This window comes from Phyllobates terribilis, unplaced genomic scaffold (assembly GCF_046119375.1).
Source record: "Phyllobates terribilis strain yellow unplaced genomic scaffold, ASM4611937v1 Scaffold_5__5_contigs__length_657084704, whole genome shotgun sequence".
NCBI classification, from domain to species: Eukaryota; Metazoa; Chordata; class Amphibia; order Anura; family Dendrobatidae; genus Phyllobates; species Phyllobates terribilis.
This window is the reverse complement of record NW_027362765.1, coordinates 392,206,691-392,219,357: the sequence shown is the minus strand read 5'-3', so window position 1 is coordinate 392,219,357 and position 12,667 is coordinate 392,206,691. Positions and strand designations below refer to the sequence as shown.

Here is a 12,667-nt window from a genome sequence, read left to right as displayed (position 1 = left end):
ATGCGTGGACTGCAGTATCAAGGCAGGTTATCAAACTTGGGGTTTGTCAGTTTGTAAAGCGATATTCTTATTTGAATGTACAAATATATGAATGGACAGTAAATAGATCTTTCTAATGCTCTTTTTACCCCTTGTCCTGCAATGATCACAAGGGAGAATCAACTACAGCGAGAGGAAAGAACGTTTAATCTTCACCAAAGATGAGGATTCTTTACTGTATGAGCAGTGAGACTATTAATTCTTTACTGTGTGAGCAGTGAGGCTATGAATTCTTTACGGTACGAGCAGTGAGACTATGGAGTCTTTACGGTACGAGCAGTGAGACTATGGATTTTTCATTGTAAGAGCAGTGAGATTATGCCACTATATGCCAGAACATGTTGCAATGGTTGATACACTAAACAAGTACAAGGAGGGCCTGGATACCTTTCTGTAAAAATATAATATTACAGGCTAAGTGTACTAGATTTTGCGATGGGATGTTGATCTAGAAAACTAATCTGATTCCCGTATGTGGAGTCAGGAAGACATTTTTCCCCTAATATGGGGCAATTAGCATCTGTCTAATTGGGTTTTTGTCTTCCTCTGGATCAACATGTTAGGTTATAGGCTACTAGCTATTGAACCCGTTCTAAGCCCAGGTGGCGAGCATTTTTATTGGTATATGGTCTCCCATGCTGGTATGTCCTGCCCTGCTCCTGGTATTTCTGCTGCCCCCCATCCTGGTATTTGTGCTGCCCCCATCCTGTCCCCACCATCCTATCCTGGTATGCATGGCACCCCTCATCCCCATCCTGGTATGCATGGCACCCTTCACCTCCAATACTGGAATGCATGGCACCCCTCACCTCCAATCCTGGAATGCATGGCACCCCTCACCCCCAATCCTGGAATGCATGGCACCCCTCACCCCCAATCCTGGTATGTATGGTACCCCTCATCCCTATCCTGGTATGTATGGCACCCCTCATCCCCCAATCCTAGTAAGTATGGCCTCCTCATCCCCCAATCCTGGTATGCATGGCACCCCATCCCTCATCCCTATTCTGGTATGTATGGTACCCCTCATCCTGGTATGCATGGCTCACCTCATCCCAGTCCTGGTATGTATGGCCTCCTCATCCCAGAAATCTGGTATGCATGGCACCCAATCCCTTATCCTGGTATGCATGGTACCCCTCATCCCTATTCTGCTATGCATGGCACCCCTCATCCCAATTCTGGTATGTATGGCCTCCTCATCCCAGAAACCTGGTATGCATGGCACCCCATCCCTCATCCTGGTATGTATGGTACCCCTCATCCCTATCTTGGTATGCATGGTACCCCTCATCTCTATTTTTGAAGGTATGACACCCCTCATCCTGGTATGCATGGCACCCCTCACCCCCCAATCTTGGTATGTATGGCTCACTCATCCCTATTCTGGTATACATGGTACCCCTTATTCCTATTCTGGTATGCATGGTACCCCTCATCCCTATTCTGGTATGCATGGTACCCCTCATCCCTATTCTGGTATGCATGGTACCCCTCATCCTATTCTGGTATGCATGGTACCCCTCATCCTGGTATGCATGGCACACCATCCCTCATCCTGGTATGCATGGTACCCCGCATTCCTATCCTGGTATGTATGGTACCCCATCCCTCATCTTTGTATGCATGGCACCCCGCATTCCTATCCTGGTATCTATGGTACCCCTCATCCCTATTCTGGTATGCATGGCACCCCTCACCCCCCAATCCTGGTATGCATGGTCCCCTCACCCCCCAATCCTGGTATGTGTGGTACCCCTCATCCTGGTATACATGGCACCCCTCATCCACCAATTTTGGTACATATGGTACCCCTCATCCTCCAATCCTGGAATGTATAGTACCCCTCATCCCCCAATCCTGGTATGTGTGGCCCCCTCACCCCTTTCACGCTGAATATATACAAAAAAATATTAACACTTATACTCACCTTTCTTTCCTGTGCTCCATCGCTGCTGTGTCCTGTTCTGCCGGAGGCCGAGGGAGGAGGGCGGCGCCGGAGTACGCGCGTGCCCATACCGCGCTGTCTGGTGCCATTTTGCTGAAGACACACTGCAAATGTGTCTTCAGTAAAATGGCGCCGGATAGCTCTATGCGCATGCGCAGATTCAGATGCCTTCACACCTGCCCAAGTCTCCGGCGAAGAGAGGCGCTACGGCAACGCTCCCCCGGGTCAGGTAAGTATGGCGCCGGAGATCGCGGTATGCGTCCAGTGTCTACTGATCTCCGGCGCCATACACTCCTCTTATCTGTAACGACTCCATGCCTGCTTCTGTCTGGAGCCAGATTGCGTGTCGCGCTTGCGCAGTCTATAAAGGCTTCAGACAGAGATACGCATCCCCGGTTATATTATAGATAGGTTAAACTTGATGGATTTGTGTCTTCTTTCAACTTTAATACTACAGTCTATTAAACGATTATATTTTAGGACCGTGGGTGGAAAAAAGTGACACATATCAACATAAGTAGAAAAGACAGATAAGAGCCTGGCTGGATTTGAACCCAGGTCGTCATTGCTATTATCCAGCGAGTCCGCTGCCTGCAATATTTTGTTTAACTGCTGAATGAGTACAACAGAGCTGTTAATAATAATTCTAGTGAGTTGCCGTTAACATTTCAGCCTTTCTTACCAACATAATGAGTCAGAGGAATGAACCAAAGCCCTTTCCACTTACAATGTACAAGTCTCAGATGCACTGAATACACATCCTCCCACTCATATCACCAAAATAGCACGACTTTCCCTTTACTCGCCCTCACCCACATTATTTTATTTGCTGACATTATTGTGTGCTCTGAGAATGACTCATTAATGCTAAGAATACATGACAGTTTGGGTAGGTTGTCTTAAAATGTTCTCTTTATATCCTTCTTTAAAGTAGAAAACTTATTTTTAAAGACCACATTAGGGAATTGGGGGGGGGGGGGGGGGGTTGTCACTAATATGACACTTCCATCTATAAGTTGGAGAACAAAGCATGTTGATTTTAACGCAATGGGCTTATTCACATATGTCCTTCACCTGCCTTCCATGGTCATGGCCTCCATCGGCATCCCGATTGCTAAATGTGCCACCTGGCGGGGATCTCTGGTGCTCCCTCTGGCTGCTTAAAAAACCTACATCTATAGATCAGATCAACAGGTGAGGAGGTTCAGCATTGGCGAGTGCCAGCCCTTTAAGAGGCTAACAAGACCCCTCAGTCAATGGCCTAGGACCCTTCCAGCATTGCTCAGTGCCTGGACACTATGGTTTATTTTTGTTCATGTTTGAGTTAAGGTGTGCTTTTCTACAAATGTATTTATTCTGTTACTGACCTGTCTAGAATTTTCACCATGTTCACCTGTCTGCGGCCTGCCCTGACCTTCTCCTTGTCTGTCATATTATAATAATTCTGATAATTATCCTCAGTTTAGCCCCAAACCAAATTAATTGCATTTGCTACCAAAAGGGGTCCACAGCTTCTCAGGAAGTCTCATAACCTAATGGACAACATGTAATACTTCATTTCCCCTGCGGGGGAGCTGTAGGGAAATGACACATTTGCTTCCAGGTTACCACACATAACACTGGCTTTATGTGAGCAATTTTTATTTTGTGTTCAGTGTAAAATATTACCTAAATGTATGAGTTTTCTAATCTTTTCCATACACATGCTGTTTTGCTGATCGTTCCTGGAGGCTACTGAAGACAAATGAGATAGATTCAATGTGATTCCTGTAGATAAACAACATCTGACAGAAAGAGATATTACTGCTCGTTTGCCCTGGGCAATGACTTAAGTATTCATCATCATGAAATGTATGGAAATATTACTTCATTTTCAAATTGCACAAGTTTTACCAGATACCTATATACTCATAAATGGGGGAAAGGGACAACATCTGCCGGAGGGAATGCAGACGACAGGCCAATGACTTGGTTGTATCCTCACTGCATTTCATCTGCCTTACTGCAAAAGGACGAGACCCACGTGTGTTCATAACACGTACTGTAATCACAGAAACATAAAAGGGATAAGTCATCAATGACTTATTGTTTAAATCGAGTTATTATGATATATTCGTTTACTTTTTGATATATAATTTTTTTCATTTTCCATATCACGATCTATATAAAAAAATCACATTGGCCACAAGGCCCAAGAGGGATATTTGATGTTCTGTACAGAAGAATTTCCAGGTGTCCCACAGACAAGATTACAATAACAGGTAACACCTCTATATACAGTAGATAACACAGGATCTACCATTCACAATAAGTGATGTCACAGCTCACCTCCTCCCCCTCCTGTACAATGACTGATAATACCTCTATATACAGTAGATAACACAGGATCCACCATTCACAATAGGTGATGTCACAGCTCACCTCCTCCTGTACAATGACTGATAATACCTCTATATACAGTAGATAACACAGGATCTACCATTCACAATAAGTGATGTCACAGCTCACCTCCTCCTGTACAATGACTGATAATACCTCTATATACAGTAGATAACACAGGATCTACCATTCACAATAAGTGATGTCACAGCTCACCTCCTCCCCCTCCTGTACAATGACTGATAATACCTCTATATACAGTAGATAACACAGGATCCACCATTCACAATAGGTGATGTCACAGCTCACCTCCTCCTGTACAATGACTGATAATACCTCTATATACAGTAGATAACACAGGATCTACCATTCACAATAAGTGATGTCACAGCTCACCTCCTCCTGTACAATGACTGATAATACCTCTATATACAGTAGATAACACAGGATCCACCATTCACAATAGGTGATGGCGCAGCTCACCTCCTCCCCCTCCTGTATAATGACTGATAATACCTCTATATACAGTAGATAACACAGGATGCACCATTCACAATAGGTGATGTCACAGCTCACCTCCTTCTCTTGTACAATGGCTGATAACACCTATATGTACAACTGATAATACAGGATCTACTACTCACAAATGGTAATGTCACAGCTCACCTCCTTCTGTACAAGGACCACTTTTGCTCACAATTCTCCTGCTTCCTATGACGTCACATTGACAGAGCAGTTCCTTCTCTTTCGTTTTGCTCAGTCAATGGGGCGTCACTGTCAATGTCATTTTGATTGACAGCCAGATCCCCGCTGCGTTAGGCTAAGTCGGCTGTCAATCAACAGGACATCGGCATTGAAGCCTTGTTCAAAGAGGAGAGTGGAAGAGAAGGATCTGCTCTGTCAACATGATGTCACAGGAAGCTGAACAATTGCCAGCAGGAGTGGCCTGTGACCGATCTGACCTGGGAGAGATCGTCTCAGGGCAGCACTGGCAGGTAGTTAGCAACTACAATCAGTAAGTGCTTAGCCCCAAAGGGGAAATTAAAAAAAAGTCCCAGATAACCCCTTCAATGGATCTCTCGTGGTTAAGGCCAGTTTTCAAAGATTTGCTCATGGTCACTAAATACAATACTGCACAGAGCAAGAGAGGAGGAGTAAGACCTAGGCCAGCAACAATGACAAGGGGACATTCTCTACTTCTATTCTAAAGGAAAGAAGGTTTAATTATCATCAGAGATGCTGATTCTTTACTGTGCCTTCCAGACTATGGATTCTTTATTGCATGAACAGTGAGACTATGGATTCTTTACAGTACAAGCAATGAGATTAAGGAAGTCTCTGTCACAACATATTGTAATGGTTGATTCCCTTAAAAAGTTCAAAGAGGGGTTGGATGCCTTTCTTGACAAATGTGAGATTACAGGTTATGGGCACTAGGTTTTGGAGATAAGAAATTCATCCTGTGAACTAATTTGATTGCCATATCTGGTAAGGAGAAGGAGTTTTTCCCCAAATTAACATCTGCCTCATATGACTTTGTTTTCCTCTGGATCAACAAATTAGGCTACTGGTCGCGTTTTTTTGCAAGGGTTTTCTTTGGGTGCTTCTGTTTCCTACTGATAGGAAATTTAGTGTCATGTAGTGGCAAGGGACTATGAGCACCTACCCGATCCATTGAATTAGGGACGTCCTAGTCTATCCATGTCCTCCGGATTACCCCAAATGGTGGAGATGCCAGGGTCTCGTACCTGGCTATGCTCCTAACTTAACCCTTATCTGATCCCTCACCCACCCAGGGAGGTGAGGGGCCGAAGTGTATAGGAAAACACCAAACAGACAAACAGGGGTAAAAGAAAACTACAATCATACAAATACACTCACAAATCAGAGTGGGAAACAGCGGAGGGTATAGAAAGGGGAAACCAAATGTGAGAGGATAAGGATAAACACGCAAACCAACTCCACGCTGCAATCTCCAGAAAAACTCTCCAACCGCCAACTCCGAACACTGAATCTTCTCCTTCACCACCAAACCAGGAAGTAGAACTATCACTGGCAACTCCTAAATGCCAGTAACGAGCATATATACCAGAGGGGAGAGACCAACACAGAACAGCTGAGACAATTCAGGATGGAGAGCTCCAGGAGATCAACTGAACTGATTAACCCTTGCAATGAAAGCAAGGAAAACCTGCACTGTTTAATATGATGGTGAATCAGTTCTAATTAGTGCAGGAGTTCATGTAACCAGACGCTGCGATCTCTTGGCCCCTGCCGTGGTATCCCCATGACATTTAGATTGTAAACCCCAGTGGGGACAGTGATGATAATATCTGTAAAGCGCTGTGGAATATAATGGCGCTATGTAAGCAAGTAAAATAAATAAATAAAACAAACCTGATGGACTTGTGTCTTCTTTCAACCTTAACACTAAGAAACTATAAAAGATGTCGACAAGTTTTTTAGGTCAGTCAGTTACAATGTAAAAAAAAATAAAAAAGTTTGCAAACATTTGTCCCCGTCTTTGCCCTCAAACATCTATTGATCTAATACTCGTGTATTCATGTTCTGTGCCTACTGGAATTAGTCACAGAACAAGAGAGAAGATACTCCCACACAGAGGTAAAATAACTCTGATGACAGCGCATAAACACCCTGGGATTATGGAATGCAAATTCCTCCATTTCGGGTTTCCAGTTATGTCAATGAAGGAGACAGACTGTCAGAAAGCAGTTATTAGTGCTTATTTTAAATAACAATGTATATATATTGTTGCGAAGTCGCAGTCACAACATGAAATAAGGGTTGGCATGTCTCTAGATTACTGTACTTTACGTAAAGGAGATACAATAGGATAGGAGATAACTTTCCGATCGCTGAAGGTCTGACCGCTGCAACCCCCACCAATCCCAAGATCAATGATTCTCAAGAGCCCCATATGAATGGAGCTGTGGTCGCCGCCGCTGCATTCATTCTTATGGGAGTGCTGCAGACACAGTGCTCTATCTCTGGCAGTCTCATGAAGAATGAATGAAGCGGCTGAGCACATAATTGACCACTGCTCCACAGCCCTGTTTTTTGAGGTCGGTCGAGGGTCCCAGCTGTTGGATCCCCAATGATCTGGAAGTTGTCTCCTACCCCATAGATAGGGGATAACTTGCAAACTTGAGATAACCCCTTTAAGCTGGCCATACACATGAAATCATTGGATGAAACTCATCTTTCCCTTCTCCCCCATGCCCATGAACACTCAGCTTGGCTAAACATTCATGTGTATTTAATAGGGAAAGAAGAATGCCACTGCCAGACACCTCTTTACAGGGGTTGTCCAGGACTGTGATATTGATTACTTATCCATAGTAATTGGTTATCAATATCAAATCGGTGGGGGTCCAACATCTAGGACCCCTACTGATTAACGGCTTGCAGCACCGTACAGAGGCAGAACAGCCAAGTTCCATACATTGTATAGTGGCCATTCTTGGGTACTGCAGATCAGCACCCATTCATTTCAAAAGGACCTGAGCTGCACTACCAGAGAATGGCCACTACAAAGTGTATAGAGCAGCGCCGATCTGGCTCCATACACTGTTAACTTCTGGGCTTCGACGTTACAGTTGATCAGGGTGTTGGACAGCAACATTTCTCATATTGATGACCAATCCTGTGTATGTATCAGTCATGGACAACCCCTTTAAGTTTAACCTGCCCAATATCGGTCAGGCCTGCTGAAATCAGCAATTTTGGCCAACTATAAGGTGTAAAGGCTTCTTTACTGATTATGGGGTTCTGACTGCTGGAACCTTGATGGTCCCTAGAACAAATTGACCGGTCATTTTAATTCTTTTCTTTTCACAGTGTCACTTGAAAATATCCCTCTCGACAGAGTGGGTAGGGGTCTGCCTCTCATTCAAGTTAATGGACCAATGCCACAGTACCTGTGCCAAGTCAGGGGAGGCGCTGTGCTGAAAAATATCAGACCAAGGTGCTGCACGTTACCAGAGCTGTAGTCCCAACACTCTAAGGGTTGGTGGGTTCCAGTGGTTGCACCCCATCGATAAACCATTACTTACTGTAGTAGGAAACCTCATTTAATAGGTTCACAAGTAGTGACTTGGGTATATTTCTACAAAATAGTCAAAAGAAATAATTGTAAAAAAAACGCAAGTGAAAAGCTATGGAAACCACAAGAACTAAAAGGCAATCATAGATGACAAAGTATGAGAACCCAATGAGAAGCCAATGTAGGAAGTTAGAAAAATAAACTACTATAATACGTAGTAAGATCACTGAAATTATTTCTGCACTTTTGCCAAAATAAAATATGTTAGAAGCATAAAATTAAATCTCCAAAAGTAATAAAAAGGCAAAGAAGAGGTAGACAGAGCAAAGCAGGAAGAAATTATTCCCCAGGAGAAATCTTGGGGCCTCAGGTGAGAAGATCGCTGGACTTGTTTATAGAGTTTTGTCCATATACACAATGCTCAAAATAAGCTGCATACATACAGTAGGGATCACAGTGCTCACAGATTATTAACAAACGACTGCATCCCCATCTGTGACCCCCAAAATTTTCTTTTGACATTGAGCTCACAAACTTTTCAAGAGAATCTGTCAAGTTACGGTAACTTTCTGAGGCAGAATAAAATGGAAATGGGGACACTGAGCTTGGTCTTGCTTTAAAGGACCTCTGGTAAAAGAAGCCTGTGAGCCTGTCTTCACTGGTCCATTCATTGAAAAATCCAGAAAACCCTGTTCTCCTCACCTACCCAAAGGGAATGAGAGTGTCTCCTGTACGAGTTTGTATACAGAGTGAACGAGAACGGTCAATCACAGTATGTGGGCAGGAGAAGCAGAAATCACAGGCTTTTATATGGGTAGATGGGAAACAGGATTCACAGGCTCACTCTATAGATAGGGGAGAGAAGCAGGACTCACGGGCTCACTCTATAGATAGGGGAGAGAAGCAGGATTCAGAGGCTTTTTCTGATTGGAGAGAATCAAGACTCACAAGTAGAGATGGGCAGATCAGTGGAAGTTCGAGTTCTGGTACCCTACCTGAACTTTTTTTTTCAAAGTTTGGTCCCGGTACCAGAACAGAACCCAAGCTTCAACCAGAACACGAAACCCATTGAAAATAGGATTCACAGGCTCACTCTATAAAAAGGGGGGTGAAGCAAGACTCTAAGGCTTACTCTAGAATTAGGAGGAAGAAGAAGGATTCAGAGGCTTTTTCTGAGTAGAGAGAATCAAGACTCATAAGTAGGGATGAGCAGATTGGTGGAAGTTCGGATTCTGGTAACCAACTTGAACGTTATTTCAAAGTTTGGTCCGGGTACCAGAATTGTACCCCAACTTCAATCAGAACCCAAACCTCATTGAAAATATAGGTTAACTGAAATCTGAAAAAAAAAAAAAAAACTCTCTCGCTCATCACCATGGACTTAGCACCGGACTCTGAACAGTGTGATGGACTTCCACAGAAAGTCCGTGTCCAGCGTTCTGCCCCGGATAATGAATGCTTGGTACGGACGCCGAACAGTTCTGGTCGTGTTCGCCCATCTCTACTCACAAGCTCTCTATGCCACTGATAGGGGAAAGCAGGATTCACAGATTTCCTCTACAGGAGGAGCAGGACTCACAGCCTTTCTCTGAGTAGGTGAAGGAAAAAGTACTTACAGTCTTTCTCTATGAGTGGGTGAGGACTCAAGACTCTCAAAATCTCTATACGAGTGGGAGGGGAAAGCAGGATTCACAGACTTTATGAGTAGAGAGGGAGGAGCAGGACTCGCAGGCTTTCGCTGAGTAGGTGAGGGAAGCAGGACTCAGAGTCTTTCTCTGGATCCTGACAGCAGTTAATAAACCCTCTGAATGAAAATATAGACTCAAATCATGAATATATCCTTAAACTGAGACACTTTTCTTCCTCGATAACCCATGTGTCCCTCATATAGGACACCCGACAGATCAGCTTTATCATTACAGAAGGCCAGTCTAAAAAAAACAAACATACTTTTGGTAAAGACTAAAATAATGGTGTTGGTATTGTAAACTGGATACCCAAATACCAATGCTGGCCCAACTATCAGATCATTTTTGACATAAAAGAACATGCACCCAATTATTGCCTTACACTGATGTACTAATGGTGGTGTCCAACCTGTCATAAAAGTTTGAGACCCCAACCAGTTTGAACAAGGGGTAGGACTTGGTACCCATCATCAGCAGGAATATGGTTACAAAGACCTCTACATGGTCAACCTCATTTTTGAATGGAATTGGATTCTTTGTCTTTGCAGCGCTGACAGCTGTGGACCCCTCATGTTACCTTATATTGACACCTCTGATGGAAAAACAATCCTGCCATATTACATTGCAGACAAATACATTTCACTCTATAGATATTATAGCCATACAGATTATATCCTTGTACATGAGATCAGATCAATGCTTCATCCTTTTCGACCGTTACAGAAGCTTACTACTTTTATTCCTTCCTTCATGTACAGTTTACACATATTCTACCGTATATACTGCATGAATATTCATAGCTAAATCTGAAATGTAGCAGATGCTGAAATATTGCATTTAGGATTTCAATGCAACATTACACCTACAAAAGGAGTCATTGAGTTATTATATCCAGTGAGGTCATTGGGGTTTTCAGTGGAAAAAAAAAGTTATCTATCCACAGGACTTGCTGATTGGTGGGAAGAAATTTTATCTCTACTACAATATGGAGCAGCAGGTGGGACGCCCAACCACTACTCTATTCATTCTCTATGGGGGTACCAGAATAAGACGCTCGGCAGCCCAAAAGGTCGAGCATGTGCATTGCTGCTCCATTCTAACAATTGATTGAGGTCAATAAGGCCATGCCATAACTTGTTTAAACTGGAAACCCCCTTTCAGTTATCACCTATCCAAAAGGGCTTACTGATGGGTAGGGCAGAATTTTTATCGCTGATTCAATATGGAGCAGCAGGTGGGACGCCCAACCACTACTCTATTCATTCTCTATGGGGTACCGGAATAAGACGCTCGGTACCCTCAAAGGGAATGAATGGAGCGGAGGGTGAGCATGTGCACTGCTGCTCCATTCTAACAATTGATGCAGGTCCCGGAGGGCAATCCCCAGGGTTATCAACAAGCCGACCCCTTTTAAGTGTCAGTGTAGTATAGTAAAGTACTACTATACTGATTAGCCCATACAGTACTGCTATATTAGAGTCATTTCTATATGACTGACCACAATTCCAAATGACTCCACTAAACAGAAGAGGTCCATATCATATCAGTAGCCCCAACTTCCACCCTATCAGCAGTATTACATGCAGATTCTGCAGAGCTGCAGGACTCGGACTTACTGTACCTCGGCCATGTTTGGTGCAGGGATGACACACAGACAGACAGGGGAGGCTGCAGGTCCCAGCACAGGATTGGGGTGAGATGCAGCTTCCTCCTTCCCTTCCTCGGCTTCTGCTAGCTGTTACTTTGTATCAGTGGGAGAGCTGCATCGGCTGCTGCTTTGTCCTTGCAGATCTTGCTGTATCCCCTTGCCTGGATTGCTCACACCTCTTCTGGGATTTCCAAGGCTTTGTGCAGGGGGATTACACTGGGCTCCTTGCACCCTGGCTCCGCAGACCCTGATCTGCAGATGCTGCTGTCCCTGGTGCTGCACAGGCTCCTATTAGCGGCCGCCGCTGTCCTTGGTGCTGAAAGGTCTGGGGAGCTCCAGCTTCCTTCCCTTCACTAGTGACAGCCAAGAACATCCGCACCGTCTTGTGCTGAGCTTGGAGGAAGCATGGGAGGAGCATGGCATCCTGAAGGCTACATCCTGACACCTATGGAAGACGTCAGCTCTCTCCTACTTACAGGCATTGTTGCAAATGCCAAGCAGTGCTCAGGGCACTTAAAGGGACTGCACACTTTGTAGCAAAAAAAAAAATACTCATCTTGCATGTGACATTGAAGTGCACTGGGGTTCCATGGCATATACAACAATGGTCAATGCATTACTAAAAATGCATTATATACAATACTGTGCAAAGGTTTTAGGCAGGTGTTGAAAAAAAATGCTGCAAAGTAAGAATGCTTACAAAAATAGAAGTGTTAATAGTTTTGTCCACTACTTGGAAAAACCCTTTTTGAAGGAAATAGTCACCCAAGTAAAAAAAAAAAAAAAAAAAATCCACCATATACTCGCTTCTTCCACTGGATTTATTTTACTTATATAGTGCCATTAATTCCCCAGAGCTTTATATACATTACCATCACTGTCCCCAATGGGGCTCACAATCT

At 43.9% G+C, this 12,667-nt stretch overlaps 1 protein-coding gene across 1 annotated transcript in view; it reads right to left on the bottom strand.

The window, feature by feature from the left end:
• The window catches only part of GOLGA7B (golgin A7 family member B), a 79,139-nt gene extending 66,891 nt beyond the window's left edge, over window positions 1-12,248 (bottom strand). The window contains exon 1 of the mRNA XM_073684989.1: window positions 11,739-12,248. Coding sequence (XP_073541090.1) covers window positions 11,739-11,747 — 9 coding nt within the window. The 5' untranslated portion in view covers window positions 11,748-12,248. The remainder of the gene's footprint in view (window positions 1-11,738) is intronic.
• Window positions 12,249-12,667: the final 419 nt, after the last annotated feature.